The sequence below is a fragment of the Ursus arctos genome, unplaced genomic scaffold, assembly GCF_023065955.2.
Source record: "Ursus arctos isolate Adak ecotype North America unplaced genomic scaffold, UrsArc2.0 scaffold_21, whole genome shotgun sequence".
Classification (NCBI taxonomy): Eukaryota; Metazoa; Chordata; class Mammalia; order Carnivora; family Ursidae; genus Ursus; species Ursus arctos.
In genome coordinates, this window is record NW_026622886.1 from 3,262,597 (window position 1) to 3,279,391 (window position 16,795).

Sequence of the window (16,795 nt, forward strand, 5' to 3'; positions counted from 1 at the left end):
AGTCTCTCCTCCTACCACTACTCTATACTGCTGGGTAACAGCTGCTGGTGTTCACACAATAGCACCGAAAATCAAGACTGATGCTCTGTGAATGTGAGATTTTAATCTTACATTCAGATTCGTTGAACTAGTTCTTTGAACTAATATTATGACACAGTAAGATCTCTCTCCCTCAATTTCTGTGGTGGCAGGAAGGGACATTTTCATCTCTATCTTACATTATTCTGTATTTATGAAGATTTGTAGATTTTTTAGAATGAGGTTGTGAAGTATCGCTAGTTAGCAAGAAAGCCAATAGAAGATTGGTAGAGCCAAATCTTAAAAAAATAAGAGTGGGGGGGAGGGGAAGAAGGTGGATAGGACTTCCCTTGTAGAGTCTAAAACAAAGACCTCACCTCATCCCTCCCTGGTAATCAGGGAATTCACACTAGGACCAACACCAGAGCCCATATCTGATTGGAAAACACTGAAGAGACTAAGTGAATGAGTTAATGAGGTATGTTCTGGGGAAAGAGTGTAGCTTTGGTGAAGTTGGGCTTGGGTAGCCTCAGTTCTTCTTACACCCCTATGGCCTCTTGAACTCTGCCACAGTCACCTGCCTGCAGCCAGTGCCCATGACAGCAGAGCTCATAAAGGAGTGCAGCATGCTCACGGAGGGACTATCCTGCAGCCAGTGCCCATGACAGCGGAGCTCATAAAGGAAGTGCAGCGTGCTCACGGAGGGACTATCCTGCAGCCAGGAGGACTGAAGATCTACAACCACAAGAAACAGGACTCTCCTAAAGGGCTGGATGGGGTGGGCAGGAGGCATGAGAGAAGAGATTTTTTTCTTACTCTACTGATTACAAATTGCTTGGGTGTTTTAGTAGATGCCAACACTATTAAAAATATTTTTTTGAAATATGTAAGAATGGGTTCCCAATAACTTTTGTTATTGTGGTAACTAATATACCCCATGACTATTTTAAGGAGCCCCCCTTTTATGGGGCCCGGTTGAAAGGCAAGGGCACAGCCTGTGATCAGAGTTGCTGAGCCAAGGACTGAGTGAGCAGTGGGGTGGAACAGAGCCTCCATCCATTGTCTCAGCAGGTGAGTGCTTGTTCCCAAGACGGACTGAGCTGGGCATCAGAGGGCACTTGGGCTGCGACAGCCGCTCCCATAGCAGCTGGACATCAATGGGAGGGAGGAAAGGATGCTGTTTCCTGCTCAAAAAGAACCACGATGAAAAGACAAACTCCAAACTCTACTGAGGAGCCCAAAGAGACACCCGGGCACAGGGACACACTGGGGTGTCAGCTGTCTGTGGTGACATAGGGACATGGCTCAGGTTGCAAGGTGGCATCTCCAAGAAGGGCTTTTTCAGGCCATGGTCGTGTGAGGTGACTCGTGCCAGGGCATCTTGGAGAGGAAAGTCCCAAAGGGTCGAAGCAGAAACTCAAGGCCTTACTTCATGGTGGATCTAAGAGAGACACAGAGAAAATCAAGTCTAGTTGTGAGCGGTGAAGCTCCAAGGGAAGGAAAGAGGCCGCCATGAGGGAAGAGAGGAGAAAGTGGAGTGCGGGAACAGAATCAGGATCAGAGAGGACAGTAAAACACTCTGGGCAGTGGGAGAGAAGCAAAGGATCCACGACAAGAAAAATGGAGGGAGGCAGGGACAGAGGGAGGTAGGGAGGAAGACACGGAAGAAGGGAGGGAGGGACAGAACGACAGGGGACTGACTGGGGACAGCAGAGCTAAGCTGAAGTGAGCACAGGGACTGGAAAGAGGCAGCAGGAGCCTGGGGGAGAAGGAAAACCTACAGAAAGGAGGGTCTCCCCCAAAGGGACCAAGGGCCAGTGAGGGGGGAAACGGAAAGGGAAGGGCCGAGGGGCTGACGGCGTCCCACCCCAGGACCCTTCCAGCACCTGTGTGCAGGCCACACCAGGGCTCACAGGCCTCCCTGGGGTCCCTGAGTCCTCCCAGCATCCTGGGAACTCTGTGGTGGGAAAGGAGACAGGCAGCTTCCCTGCAGGGAGCAGAAGACCCCACCACCACCACACATGCCCCCTGTCTGTCTCCTTGCCCTAGGGGTACACTGAAATTGTCCCCAGTGTCACCTACGCCAGTACCCTGCCCCCACACTCACCACAGGCCAGAATCCTCCCTCTGGGGACTGGCTGGCACTCCTCACCAGCCCGGCCAGGCCACTGACCCCCAGGAGGCCCCTGTGCCCGGTGCCAGCTCCGGGCCATCTGTGGGGATGACCAGTGCTGGGGTCCAGGCTACAAAGTCCTCAGGCAGGGGGCTCTGTGCTCAAGTCAGGGACATAGGCATTCTGGGCACATTCAGAACCAGGGCTCCGGGAAATGGACCATGGGACCCGGCAGCCCCCGTGTGCTTTCAGCTTCCCCAGAATGTTCTCCAAGCATGTGGGCCACACTTCCACATGACGAGATTCCCGCTCACGGGGAAGGCAAGACTGGTTTGGTCCTTCACTGTGTCCCCCAGCCATTCAACAGCATGCGGGAGCCCCAACTCAGGGTCCCACGCCGGGGGGAACCTGGGAGGCAAGGATGGGCCAGGCACTGTCCTGTCCTCAAGAAGATCTCAGTCTGGAGCAGATAGGGGAGGAGCCAGTGACCCAGCCTCTCCATCCCCCAGACCCCCCTCTACCCGCCCATAGACCCTGCAGTCTGGACTTGGCCCTTCCAGCTGAGGGGACACAGCTGAGGGGACGACTCAGGACCAGGCTTCCATCTTTGTTGTCCCCACCCACTGCCACGCCACCAATACCTTTGAGCTACACATGCTGGGAGGACAGGTGTATGACTGAGAAGAGCCCACCTACAGCTGCACTTTTCTCCTATACATCAGGCATGTCTGGGCCTGTCCCTGCCTGGTGCCTGGCTGTGAAGGACGTCGTTGTGAAGCCACACGGGCACCACTGGCCAGTTGCACCAGATGGTAACATAGGTTAGCCTCGTGCCACCCATCTCCTGTCCGAGAAAGAGAAAGTCATCTGGGGGCACCAGGCTACTGGAGGCAGAAAAAAGGAAGGTACAGAGGGCTTCCTGGGGACCAGGCAGGTGGTTTTTTATCTCTGTGTCTCGAACCATTTGGTAACAGCCTGGGAAGCCTTTGTTGCCTTTACTGGTGCCGGGGGGAAGCCCAGCCCTGAATTCAGCTGATTCGTGAGGACACATCTCATGCTTTTCTCTGTTGGAGTTGGAGACATGGTCACCCCGGAGACCCAGAGCCTGCCTGCTCCCTCTGTCAGGCCCCCTATGTGTGATGACAGTCCCCAGGGCCCCTGCCCCAGGTCACTGATCCTCTGTCCCCATGGCCACTGGGCTTCTCCCCTGCCCATGGCTTCTGACCACACAGGTCCCAACATGCACCCCTTCTCCTTTACGGAGCAGCTTTAGGCGGCCATAATGGGACCCTCTAACTGGGTGACTCTGCTGAGCCCCGCTGTGGCAGGTGGGGCCGTTCTCCAGAGTGATCTGAGCTCAGTACACAGGGATTTTGTTCCAGAAGAGTGGCCAGGACGTGGTTTCGGGCTGCTCTGCTCCCAGGCAGTGGGACGGTCCTATTCCTCCCCTGCCAGGACCCCCCAGATGCAGGAGGGCCAGGGGTGGTGGTGTCACCAGGCGCCTCTCACAGCCTCCAGTGGGAGAGGAGCTCCACACAAGCTGTCACGGGGAAGTCTGTCAAAGGGACCAAAGCTCCCGCAACCAGTTCTTTGGGGATTTCCTCTGACCATCTGTCCAAAATGCCAGAGCATTTACACAACTCAGCGCTGCGGCGTTCCGGAGAATTCTGAATGTTTGGAAAGAACCTAGATGTGCTCCTTAGGGGCTTGGTGGGATCAAGTGAGTCTCCAGGGCTCAGCCCCACGGAGAGAATATTATGCGTCCTTTTGGATATCGATGTGGTCCTCCCAGTATTTGAAGAGTATGCATTCTTTTTTCGACATGTGTCAGACTTGGGGGACCGAGAATGATGTGCTGGGGAGGGCGGGGGAGCAGGCCCGCAGGTGTGGGCACAGTCTGTGTGCAAGTGTGGGACAAGGGACCGCCTGCAGGCCAGAGGCCGCCCCGCTCCCAGGGCTGTGCCTGTCCCCTCCCTCCCTTGACTCCCTCGCCCCTCCTGAGTCCGAGCTGGAAGGCAGGGGTGACTGGTTTTCCGGAACCTTACAGGGGGCAGGACATAGGGGGCCCGGGCACCCAGGTCGGCTGTCCTGTGTCTATTTCTGAAGTCGGCCATGGGCACGGGGTGTTCACATGGCGTTCCGTTTACAGCTTTACTTCAGCCAACGTTTACGAAAGCATGTTAACGGTGGGCTTCTACTCGGACACGGGAGTGATTGAGATTGTTGCCAAAGTTCTGTCTGTGAAAATGAAGGCCAAGTCGGCTTCCTTTCTGAAAAGTAATTGTTTCCTGCGGGAGCCTGTATAACTTCTTCTTCCCCTACAAGGGAGCCCCTTTCTTTTTCCTTCTGAACGTGGTATCTGAGGTTAGGATGTTGCTTGTAAAGTTGCATAAACCGCGATTCTTACACTTGTCACTCTGGCGAGGGCCCCAAGGCTGCCCAACCAGCTCAGCCTCCCAGCGCCAGGCTGCTCAAGCCAGGAGCCCAAACGAGCAGGACGGAGGGAGTATTTGCGGACTGAGGGACCCACGGGAGCGGAGACATCCCCTCCGTTCCACGGCAGCATTGTGCGTGGAGGAACAACCATGTCACACCTTGTCCTCAGCCCTGGACACTGACCGGTTACACAGCCCCCGGTCAGTCCCTAGGTTCCAGGTGACGAGCCCCGAGGACAATCTGGTTCCCTCTGCAGCACAAAAGGGTCTCCGGAGGAATCCCCAGTGGGAACCCTGTTCTGGGGTCTCCCTTCTGCCACCTGCCAGGGATGGACACGGCTCCTGCCCACGGAAGGACGCACAGGCTCCGAAGTCTGGGGTCAGTGCCCCTCTCTCTTCTCCTGGGAGTGAGCCATGCAGGCTGGAGGAGGTGCTGTCTGGGGGCAGGCTGCCCTGGGGCCCAGGAGCCCAGCAGGAGAAGACAGGTGCCTGGAGGGGAGCTGGGGAACAGGGGCAGGGGGGTGGGGCAGGTGCTGATAGGAGCGCTGAGCCCCTCCCCTCCTGTCTGCTGGGCTACAGCCCCAAAGTCCACCCCCCAGGGCAGCTCTCCCTGGCTGGCAGCCCCTCTCTCCCAGAGTCCTGTCCTCAGGCTCCTTCTGTCCCGTCCTCCACGGCAGACCTGGGCCCCGCTGTGCTCCTCTCCTCTCCTTTCTACCCTCTCTCTGGCTCGCTTCTCTCCTCCAGCTCCTCCACTTTGGGGTGCCAGCCCTCCGTGACAGCCCCTTCCTCCCCGCCTGACAATGGTCCTCTATCCCTTCCTCTCAGTCCCTCCCTTGTCCCAACCTGAATGAAGCCTCTCTCCAGCCCCTTACAGTCACTGTGTGAGGCTGGGACACCCTTTAGGCCCTGACAGGGGAGCAGAAGTCTGTGAGGAGGGACCGGGGACTTGTGCTGGGCCTCAGGAAGGCCTTGTGCGGACCCACCGGCTGCCAGGGCTGCACTCAGGGGTGTGGACTCCACAGAGAGCAGCGGGAGGGCGATGCCAGGCCTGCGGGGGGTTCTGCCCAGTGCCCTGTCCTGTGTGGGCCCTGACCCGGGGGCTCTGTCCCAGGTGCCCTGTGTCATGAAGCAGCAGAGCTCAGCTTCTGAGCAGGGAGGCCCCTCCCTCAGGCTTCCTCTCAGGGCAGGGCAGGTAGCAGGGGTGAGGACTGGAGAACCTCCCACCCTCCCCCCTACCTCAAATGTGAGGGTTCCTCCCCAATATTTAGACTCATTCTTTCTATTCTCTACAGCGAGGCTGTCATTGCAGATCAGCATGGCTGACAATAGGACAGGTTGGCAGGGGGCAGGTTTCTGATTTCTAGATCCCCCCCCCCCATAAGGCTTAGCTGATTCTTACTCGCAACAGAGGGAATTTGTGTGACTGCTCCCCGAAGGGCCCACCGCAAAGGGAGAGGTATTTGCAGGTTTGCACAGGGTTACAAGCCTTGGTGTGGCTCTCTGGGCATTGTGACACATTTCCAGAGAAAACCTTTGGTAGGAGAGCCTTAATATCCCCTTTCATTGCTTTGCATTTGAAATCAATTAAAGTAATTATTCTCTGAAAATTGAAAACTCTTCTGACAGAGACGAGGGCAATCTTCATCAGGTATATTCGGAACCTAAGACAGGTTTCCCATGACAAGTAAATCTACTCAGATTTTGCTTTCAAGACAACTTCCTCTGGGCTCCTTGGCTTTTGCTGGCTTCTTTGGATCCCTCTGGAGATGGGGGTGGAGGGCAAGGTTGCATTTCCCGGGAGGAAGTGTTTGATTCTGCTGTTCACAGAGGTCTCCTGCGGTCTTTAGCCAGACTGGAGTCCATGCTTCAGGCTCCCTGCTCCAGGAGGAGAAGGTGGAGTGGCATGGGGCGGGCAGTGAGACAGGGGGGCAGAGGGAACACAGAAGGGGTCTGGCAGCCACAGAGATGGGGAAGGGAGGGGACACAGGAGGACAGGAAACAGAGGTGTCTGTCCCAGGCAGCCAGAGGGGTGGAGCTGACCCCCAGGGGGGAGCAGGTAAGCCAGTGGAGGCTCTGGAAGGGGCAGGGAAAGGCCAGGGAGAGGAGAGGGGGGAGGAGGGCAGGGGAGGTGGCAGGAAGGGAAGGAGGACCCCCACCTGGAGAATGGCTTGCAGTTTCTCAGAGAATTTCTGACTCTCCTTGTGCAGAAATGGCCAGGGTTGGAAGCAGCTTCCCTCCTGGTCGTGGAGTACGAAGGTTTTCCAGCAGAGCTCAAACTCTGCAGCAAGCAGAGGAGGGACATGAGCCTGACTCTGGGGAGGCCCAGGGCCCACAGGGGGTCTGACTCCCAGGGACAGGCTGTGCCCCTCCTAAATACACCTCTGCTCACTCTCCTCCGGGGCGCTCCCCTGACCCTGGGAATCTTTCCTCAGCCTGGAACCTCAGCCAGCCTGACTGGCCTTCTTCCTGGAAGCCCAGGGTCTGTGTGGCCTGCCCACCCCTCATGCTCCCTCCCCTTCCGGAGACACCTGTCCTGCCCTGCCTCTCTCTTCCCACAGACCCTGCTGTCCTGTGCTGTCCAGGCTCCAGCCTCCCCTCCGCAGGTAGCCAACGGGGTCTACCACCAGGGACACGACTCCTGCCCACCACTCCCCCCAGCAGCCGCCCTGCCCAGGCCTCTCCCTGCCCTCTGCCCACCCCCGGGAGGGCCCCGCTGACCCCTGTAGGTCATGATGGCGATGCTGGCCCCAGCCCTCTTCAGGGTCCGCAGCCCCTCCTTGTAATTCTCATCATACTGCTCTCGGGTATAGAGGCGGGAGGCGAAGAGCTTCAGGCTCACGTGGCTGTTCTCCTGCAGGAACCGAGCCATCTTCTGGGCACACTTAGCGCAGGGGCTCCAGGAGAGAAAGCAGGTGACCCCATAGTGAAGCTTCGGGTCCAGGTTCCAGGACTGGATCTGCTCCAGCAAGTAGCACTCCGCGTGGCAGGAGGGCTCAGGTCCCTGGGCAGGCTGAGCACAGAAGAGGCAGGAAGGGTTTCTGTCATTGGTGGTGAACGTGGGAGAGGGTGGGACCAGGGCCAGGCAGGGAAGTCCTGGCCTCAGGCACAAAATACAGGGGGAGCCCTTCTCAGCGTGGAGCTGATTGGGATGTCAGTGCGGTATTCCCAGGATCCCGGGTCAGCACCACTGGCAGACAAGCACAGGAGGGCAAATTCCTAGGAGCCCGATGAGGGGTGCTGAGCACTTTGCTTTCTGCCTCTGCTCACTAGGGCTCTGCATGGCAGGGCACCTGACTGGTCCTCATTTGCATTGTTGTGATTTGATTTGTCATGGGATTTGCAGGAATTTCGACTTTTAAGGATTGCTTTAAAATATGATTGAACTTGACCCCTGAGCTTCTGGAGTCCTCTGAGCTTGTGCCCAAGGGAAGAGTCTTCGGGACCCGTACCTAACTGGGGCCCTGCAGACAGCAGCGGAAGAGCCCCAGGAAGGGAGACAGGAGGCCAGGTGAGCTCCAAGGACCCTGGCCTGACGCTGTGGAAGTGGGTGCTTCCTCCAGTCAGGGATCCCATCCACCCCCACCGAACGTCCCTCCCACCTATGCACCAGCACTTCCAGGAGCTTCTGCTCTGGGCCTCGCCCACGGGTGATAGAAAAGGGCTCATTGTGCTGAGAGGAATGGGGTAGGGGCGCCCAGAGGAGAGGCGCCTGGGTTGTGGGATGAATGTCATTGTCGGGGCTCACAGGACTGTGGAGATGGGTCCAACCCGTCCAGGGAAGGATTGTCAAGCAGGGATGGGGAGCAAGTCAGGTTCCCTGGTGCGAGCTCAGAGATCTGGGCGAAGTAGGATGGGGATCGGGGACGAGGGGACCTCCCTGGGCGATGCTGGTGTGGGGAGCAGTGCCCTTGGCACGATCTCCAGGCAGTGGGCAGGGGTCCTGCCAGGACCCCCACTGGTGACCAAGGGAAGCCTCGAGAGCCAACGGAATTCAGGTTCTGTGGCCGGCACTCGCCCCAGGCAGGACCCATTTAGAAAAGCTGACCCCTTATCCAGAAGCCTTTTCCTCTGACCTAACCCTTCCTCAGAGGCACAGCGGGAGGGGAGAGGCTGAGCCCGGGCCTTGGGGTGACAGGGACTGACGGTGCCAGGCCTGGGACACTGTGCCTGCTCTCTGACGTGTGGCTCCAAGCCAGCAGCGACAACAGAAACAGTCCCCACCTGACTCAGGCCAAGGTGTGGCAGCTGTGGGGACCGAAGGGGAAACATTGGTGAGACCTGCCCCTGGTACACCCAGAAGCTTCTACCCTGAACGTCCCAGGACCGGGAGGCCTTGTCACCTTATTGCGCAGGATGCCCTTATCCTGGCCCAGAGGGACCCCGGAGCCCTGAATGGGACCCTCGACCTTGTAACAGAGGTAGGTTCTGGAGGGCCAATCATCATTGCGGAAGTTCTCATTGAAGGTGTCCTCATCCAGGAGGTGTCTGTGGACAAAGGGGCGGAGGAGAGGCTGAAGGACACGGCCTCCCCCTGGAGCAGTGAGAGTCCTCTTGCTGATGTGTGTTGGGAATAGAAGAGAGGTTTTCCGTAAAAGGTGAAGATACTTCAATCTTTAAAAATCTAAACTATTTCTTATGAGCTCATTGTCTTTGGCTGGTTTCTTGGGCTCCTCCGCCCCAGGCCTTCCCCCCTGCACCCCACATACTGGCCGGAGCTGCAGAGGACGGGCTTCCACTGGCTTTGCTGGGCCACCCAGCCTCCCTCTGCGACCCTTTCTGGGATCCCCCGGGGAGGAGGCCAGGCCAGTGCTCTGTCAGGTGACCCCCAGGAGCTTCCCAGGGCGCTCAGACTCTCTGCTGGCCTCACCATCCCATCCCTGTCCCCGCTGGCCTACTCCCCTGCGTGGAGGGACACCTGGGGCTTTTCCCTCTTGACTTCAAGGTTAGCCCGTGCCGCAGGGTGCACTGGGGCCGAGACATGCCCGTGCGGGACCATTGCCGATAGGAGAACACCAGAGCCTGTGCTTCTGAAATAATCATGGGCTTTTCTGTAATGATGAATATACCACAAGCCCTTTACAAAACCAAAAGCTAAAAGCTAAAAGGGACCTTCCAGTGCACAGTTCAGAAGGGATCCCAGGCAGAAAGACCAGATTCCTGAGGGGATTGGAGGGAGCCAAGGGTGGGGACCCTCACGGATGGGTCCTCAGGAGTCATCCTGGGGGAGGCTGGGTGAACAAGCAGACCGGGTGTCAGCTGACAGGGCTCGGTGGGCCTGGGCTGGAGTGGCAGGAGCAAGGCAAAGAAGAGCAGGCGCCCCCAGGGGTCCAGGAGGGACCTGGAGGGAGTGGCGAGCCCCCATCAGGCAGCCGGGAGGAGGGGCTCAGGAGCAGGGCTGACGCAGGGGGCGGGGTTACCTGTCCCAGGCCTCTCTGCCAGCATCCATGTCTAGGTCCCTTCACCAGCTGTGGCTCTGTGTCCACCGCTTCTCTGCTTTGTCCCGCCTGTGCCGTCCTCTCGGGGTGCTTTCCAAGCACCCAGGAGCCTTATATGCCATCAGAGCTCCTGGAAGCGGCTGAGCTGGCATTACGGGGACACACCCCTTGCTAGACTCACGCTACTCATGCCACCCTCATGGGTGTCAACACAGGAGGAACTTCTCTGCCAGCTGTCATGTCCCTAAGTCTTTGGGGTCAAGTTAAGTTTTGGTTTCCCTGCTCTGACGAAGGCCCTACCCGGAAGTCTGAAGGAGTGACCGAGGGCAGGTGAGGTTCGGGGAGGGTGCGGGCTCTCTGGGCAGCAGGGACCAGCAAGGCAGGAAGTGAGAGGACAGGCGTCCCCCCTGGAGGAAGGTCCTGGCCCAGGACACAGGGCCCCTGGAGGGCAGGCTCCTGGGCAGCCCCACCCTGAGTCCCGGTCCGCAGCCAGCACGGCGGGGGTGGGGGGTGGAGGGGGTGGCCCAGGCTCCCCGGGGCCAGCTGGGTGAGACACCTGGGCACCCGCACATGACAGGGGTTGTGGAGGGCGGGAGCGTCTGGTCTGAGAAGTCGCAGCAGGGCCTTCATCCCTGCATCTGCCAAGGGAGGAGGACAAACAAGTACTGAGCTCCCCTGAGAGCACACCGCCCAGCGGGTGATTGCAAACTGGACGTGGAGCCTTTGGCCCATCACCTGCAGGGGAAAAGAAAGGCTCCCAGAGGGAACGGGACTTGGCCAGGACCCCACAGGCATTGTTGGATGCAGGGATGGGGGGATGGAGACATCCCACTGGGCGGCCACCTGAGCCCTTTCTGTTCACCCCCAGGCCTCAAGGAATGAGGGGGGATTCGTATTCCAGCCCCAGGCAGGTCCCTGAGCCCTAGCTGGCCATTTGTCCCCTCAGGGCTGCCCCTCTGTCCCACTCACTCCCCCATTCTGGCTTCCCTTAGAACCCCCAGTCCTGGCCCAGTGTCCCCTCCCTGAGGGATGTGTCTGTCCCGGGACTAGCTGGGCCAACCGGGGCCTGAGTCACACCCTGGCTGCCTGCACCGAGAACCGCTGGGCTGATCACCCTCCCGGGCTGTCTAGTCACATCCTGAGAGTGAAAACCGTAGCACCGTGGCCCCTCCTTCTCGGGCGGGCATTCCCTGTTCCTGGACAGAGGGGAGGGTGTCCTCCCCATACCTGCACTGAGCCGTCTTCCCATGTCTTCCATCCCCTAGACCCGGTGCCCTCTAGCCCTGACCCCGTCCCCTGGGGGCCCAGGTGGTCTCTGGGCCATCCTGCCTGCTGCCCATAGTTCCTAGGTCCCAGCCCGTGCACACAACAGACCACACATAGCTCGCAATCTCCAGCCCCCCTGAGCGGGAGCCCCCATCCCTGCCTGGACCGGGGCTGCAGAGGCCAGGCCTGCCCCTGAGGATTTGGTCCCAGCTCTCGCCTTCCAGGGGGGAGGATGCCGCCCTGATGCAGGCCTGGCTCTCCTCCAGGACCTCCAAAGTCCCTCTGGTCACTCACCCTGCTCGAGGGAGCGCTGCTGGTCCCCCCACACCGTAGGTTTCCGTGGAGGGACCCCCGTGCACCCAGTCCCGTGCTGGGGGCAGAGGGGGCTCCAGGAGTGTGGGGTCCTGGGCACAAGCCCCTGGCCCCGGGAGGACTTCTGAGGGGGAGCCCCCCCCCCCACATCGGCCCCTGCCGTCCCAGGGAGCTGTTGCAGCCAGAGCACCCGTGTCTCTCTGGGCTCAGCCTGCATCACTGGCTCTGCTGAGCAAAGGTGCCCCTTCAATGGTCCTGTAGCATTTTGTGGGGAGACCAACGGGGGCTACATGGCAGGGAGGACACTTTCCTCCTGCCTCCCCGGGGACAGTCTCCCTGCCAGTCTAGCTCCTCTGCCAGCAGCTCTGAGGTCTCCAGTTCTGGAATGTTCCCGGCACCCCCTCCTTCCTGGCTCCCCTGGCCCCAGCCTGGCCTGATCTCCCTTGCACTGGCTGCCCCCAGCTGCCCACTGAAACACAGGCCAGACTGGCCCAGGGTGTCTCCAAGTCCGTAGGTCAGTTTTGCAGGTGGCAAGGGGTTCCTTGTCTTGGGAAGACCAGAGGGTACATCGTGGGTAACAGGGCTTTGCCCTTCCCCTGAACCTTATGTCTTGAGCCACCTGTCTGAGTCTGGGCTACGAAGGGCAGGAGCACGAGGAGACAGCGCCTGGGCCGTGGGTGGGCCTCCCCTCTGTTCTCGTGCCCCTTGTCCTTCCCGAAGGACCCCCGCCCCGGCATCCTCCCCCACATCCTCCCCTCTCCCCGGAGCCTGACTCCCTGGTGTAGCAGAGGCCCAGGGACTACTGTGTTCTCTGGCCCGGTGTCGCCGAGGCCAGGGAGGACACGCTTTGGTAAAGGCCACAGTAGAGCCTGGTGGTGAACTCTGGGTCCAGGAGGAGCACTCCACACCACAGACTGGCCATGACCTCAAAACACACAGGCAGCTTCCCTCAGTCTCCGAGGCTAGAAGCAAGAAGAGTGCAATCCTGTTCTATGGGGAATGACAGCCCTGTCCCCCACATCTGCCTCTGGAACACTGAATGAACATGTGAAAAGATCCCTAGGGGAGTCCCGCTAGAATTCTCCCTCAAAGCGTGTGACGGTCCCAGAAGGGAAAGGAGGGCCTGGGTCCCTCTTGAGAGCGAATGTGTGCCCCCTTACCCCAAACTCCAGGCAGGGGCAGCCCATGCCAGGACTGATCCCGTTCCCCTGTCAGGAAAACTGGGAACAGGGCGGGCTGCCCCGGGCGGGGGGCGGGGGGTCCAGACTGGGGTCAGAGACACAGACTGAAGCTAGAGGACCCCGGGGAGGGCGCACACACGTGGGCTCAGCCTGAGTCTCTCTGGGGCTCAGGGAGTGGAAGGTCCCATTAGTGTCTGGACTCCAGGCTGGGCTGCTCTGGATGAGGCCCCAGCGCTGCCCCCTGTGGGTGGCCTCCCCTCCCTAGAGCCAGAGGCCAGGACAGGGGGCCCGTGCCCAGCCCAAGATGGAGCAGTCTTCCCAGGCCGTGTCATGGCCCCTTCCCAGCACCTCCTGGTGGTCCCTGGGTCATGGGCCAAGCTTTGGGACCGGGGTCCTGGGGAGATGGGGTCCTGGGAAGATGGGACCCTGGGGAGTTGGACCCTGGGGAGATGGGGGTCAGGGCTTCCTGGAACGTACCCTCTGAAAACACTGGCTATGGGGACCTTTTTCCCCGTGTCAGACCTCTGTCTTCTATCTGGGTTGCCCCGTTTGCCCTGAGTGACTGCATTGTGGATTTTTTGGTGACTTGCCGTCTGAGTCCAGAAAACAAAAACAAGACAAAAAGGCGTGACTTGATGATGCGTTTCTTCCAACAACTACCTCTTGCGAAGTTTTAACATCCTGTCTTCGGTCCGACCCGGAGAGGCACTTGGGTGTGTCCAGTAATCCCCGGGTGGTTCCTTTTTGTCACGTCGGTGCTTGTAGGAGGAGCTGTGTGCGTCCTGGGGTGCCTGGGCCTGGGTGCTCAGGCACAGGGATATGGGACACCAGGGTTTGTCATAATTGTGTGTCCTGAGGTCCCAGGGATATCCAGAGGAGGAAGTCATCTAACGTGACGCACCCGCAAGGCTCACGGGCCGGAGACAGAGGCCTGATGTCCAGCTGCACCTCAGCCTGCAAGGAAAACGTAGGCTGGTATGAGCCATGTGCTGCTGTCCCTGTCCCTTCTCCCCACAGCGCATTCTCCCTGCTCAGAACCCTCCCATTTGTGCCCCTGGCTTCCAGTGCTTGCTCTGGGCCCCCTCTGGGCTGGGCTGGAGTCCTGGCTCTGCTCTGTGCTGGGGACCCGCAGCACAGCAGAACGTGGGACGACTGACTCCCGGTACTGGTATTATTCACTTTACCAACGTGCACCTGCTTCAGAGATGCAGACATTCACGCAGGAAAAGGCTGTGGCCGCATCCAACACACCCAGTCTCTCCCACCCCCAAGGCAAACGGAACCTTGTGGGGCCCTCCCATGCCCACTTCTGAGTTCTCTGAGGAAAGCGTCTGGGGCCTGTCTCTGTTTCAGGCTCTGACAAACTGCGGTTACTCCGAAAGCTGTGGCTATCACCTGTCTGGGCCAGCGAGGCCTTGGCTCCGTTCTCTGACAGCCCCTCCTCCTGGGGATGGAGACCTAGGCCCTGAGTCTGTGAGCTCCTGGATCTATCCCCCCTCCCTTTTCTGTGCCTACAGTTGTGCCCCGGGTGTGTGTGTGTGTGTGTGTGCGCGTGTGTAGACTTCGGGGGGGATGGGAGGGTTCTTGTTGGCAAGCAGGGGTTTGGCCTCCATCCTGGGCTCTCAGAAGAAGAGGGAAATCACCAAAATGTAACAGAGTGTCTGGGCCTTCACTCTGCGCTGAGCGAGAGTTCTCTCCCGGGCTCCTGGGTGTTCTCTGTCGCATAGAAAATTCCATTTTATAGGGGCGCCTGGGTGGCACAGCGGTTAAGCGTCTGCCTTCTGCTCAGGGCGTGATCCCGGCGTTGTGGGATCGAGCCCCACATCAGGCTCCTCTGCTATGAGCCTGCTTCTTCCTCTCCCACTCCCCCTGCTTGTGTTCCCTCTCTCGCTGGCTGTCTCTATCTCTGTCAAGTAAATAAATAAAAATCTTAAAAAAAAAAAAAAAAAGAAAATTCCATTTTATAAAGTCAGGGATGCTGTCAGAATTCGGGGCCCCGACCCCCCCAGCTCAGCTCTTCGTGATCGTCTTCTGCTATTCTCCTCTGCGACCAGAGGGCTGCCCACCTCCAGGCACCGGCTCTCATCCTAGGGCCAAAGAGGGCAGGGCCAACCTAACACCCTGGCCTGTGCCTGGGAAGTGTGGTCACCCAGTGTGAGTGTGGTCCGGGACAGACCCACTCATTTACAGTTCCTAGGGTGTTTCATTCGAAGACCGCGTTTGTCCTCCCCCTCTCTGAGCCCTCCTACTCGCTGGCCCCTTCTTCTGAGTGTCCCCAACCAAACCCCTTACCCTCCTCTCTCTCCAGACCCTTCTTTCTGGCTCTGGTCCTGCTCTGGCCACACCACTCACCTCTCTGCTGAGGCTCCTTACCTGCAGCCCTATCCCGACGCCTCCCCCCAAGTCTCCGGGGTGGGGGGTGGACACTCCCTCCCTCGGCCCCCATGTGCTCGTCCTGCATCCCCGGTTTCGGAGCAGCTCCCCCCGTGGAGTCTCTGTAGGGACGATTTACAGTCAGAAAGTCCTGGACTTCACTCTGAGCCCAGGCTTCTCCATACTCAGGGGCCCTGGGTTTCTCCCCCTAAACACACGGACAGTGGCAATGAAGGACCATGGGGGCTGTTGTGGCAGTTAAATGACAAAGCAAATGTCAAATGCTTTAGACTATGTCTGAGATCATTATTCCTCAATAAATGATGATGTTATTAATAAAAAAAAATAGAGGGGCTATCCTTGTTTAATAAATCACTCAACGCACAGTGCACCCCCCAGTCCTCCGGACATTCTGGCTCATACCCTAGCAGCCCCACGTGGGGGAGGCAGGGTGAGCAGTGGCCTCAGCAGAGTGGTCACCCCTGAGATGCAGGATGGGGCCAGTTCCTGGGGAAGGAGCAGGGGAAAGGATGGGGCGTCCAGGACTGTGACCAGAGAGGAGGGAGGGGGGAGAGGAACAGCCAACAAGAGCCACAGAGAAGGGGAATGCCGTCCTGGAGCTGGTGCTCAGAACTGAGACAGACCTCAGGGCAGGGGCCACAGAGGGCTCAAAGCTGCGGCTTAATTTCTGAGTCAGCGCCCAGGGCGGGTGGCACTGCTTCCTGGTTCTGTGACCAGAGGCTTATGCTTGCTTTCAGCTCGTGGTTTCACCAGGCTGCCCCGGGAACTCAGGCATCCCATATACACAAACACATGTGGGACCTGGCACACAGCTGTGCCCGGGCAGCTGCCCCGAATCAAAAGATAGACACACACACACACACACGCACGCACGCACACACACAGAGTGACTAAAAAAAGGACCTTCCTCGGGGTTCCCAGACACACCCAGAGCACACTCCCCAGGGCAGGAAAGCAGACAATGTTGACACTCCCCAAGGGGTAGTTGCTGGAAGAAACATCATCAAATCACGCCTTTTTGTTTTGTTTTTGTTTTCTGGACTCAATAGGGAGGGACTTTGGAGGTCCTGGAGGAGAGCCAGGCCTGCATCAGGGCGGCATCCTCCCCCCTGGAAGGCGAGAGCTGGGACCAAATCCTCAGGGGCAGGCCTGGCCTCTGCAGCCCTGGTCCAGGCAGGGATGGGGGCTCCCGCTCAGGGGGGCTGGAGACTGCGAGCTATGTGTGGTCTGTTGTGTGCACGGGCTGGGACCTGGGAAGTATGGGCAGCAGGTAGGATGGCCCAGAGACCACCTTGGCCCCCAGGGGACAGGGTCAGGGCTAGAGGGCACCGGGTCTAGGGGATGGAAGACATGGGAAGACGGCTCAGTGCAGGTACGGGGAGGACACCCTCCCCTCTGTCCAGGAACAGGGAATGCCCGCCCGAGAAGGAGGGGCCACGGTGCTACGGTTTCCACTCTCAGGATGTGACTAGACAGCCCGGGAGGGTGATCAGCCCAGCGGTTCTCGGTGCAGGCAGCCAGGGTGTGACTCAGGCCCCGGTTGGCCCAGCTAGTCCCGGGACAGACACATCCCTCAGGGAGGGGACACTGGGCCAGGACTGGGGGTTCTAAGGGAAGCCAGAATGGGGGAGTGAGTGGGAC

General features: G+C 59.0%; 1 protein-coding gene across 1 annotated transcript; it reads right to left on the bottom strand.

Moving 5' to 3' along the window:
- Positions 1–565: 565 nt before the first annotated feature.
- On the bottom strand, positions 566–10,012 carry LOC130544433 (DNA dC->dU-editing enzyme APOBEC-3G-like). Its single transcript, XM_057316140.1, has 6 exons — positions 9,984–10,012; positions 8,907–9,051; positions 7,285–7,567; positions 6,723–6,844; positions 2,126–2,231; positions 566–753 (listed from the first exon to the last, which is right to left on the bottom strand). The coding sequence occupies exons 1-6, from the start codon at positions 10,010–10,012 to the stop codon at positions 566–568; spliced, it is 873 nt and encodes a 290-aa protein (XP_057172123.1).
- Between the last annotated feature and the right edge of the window lie 6,783 nt (positions 10,013–16,795).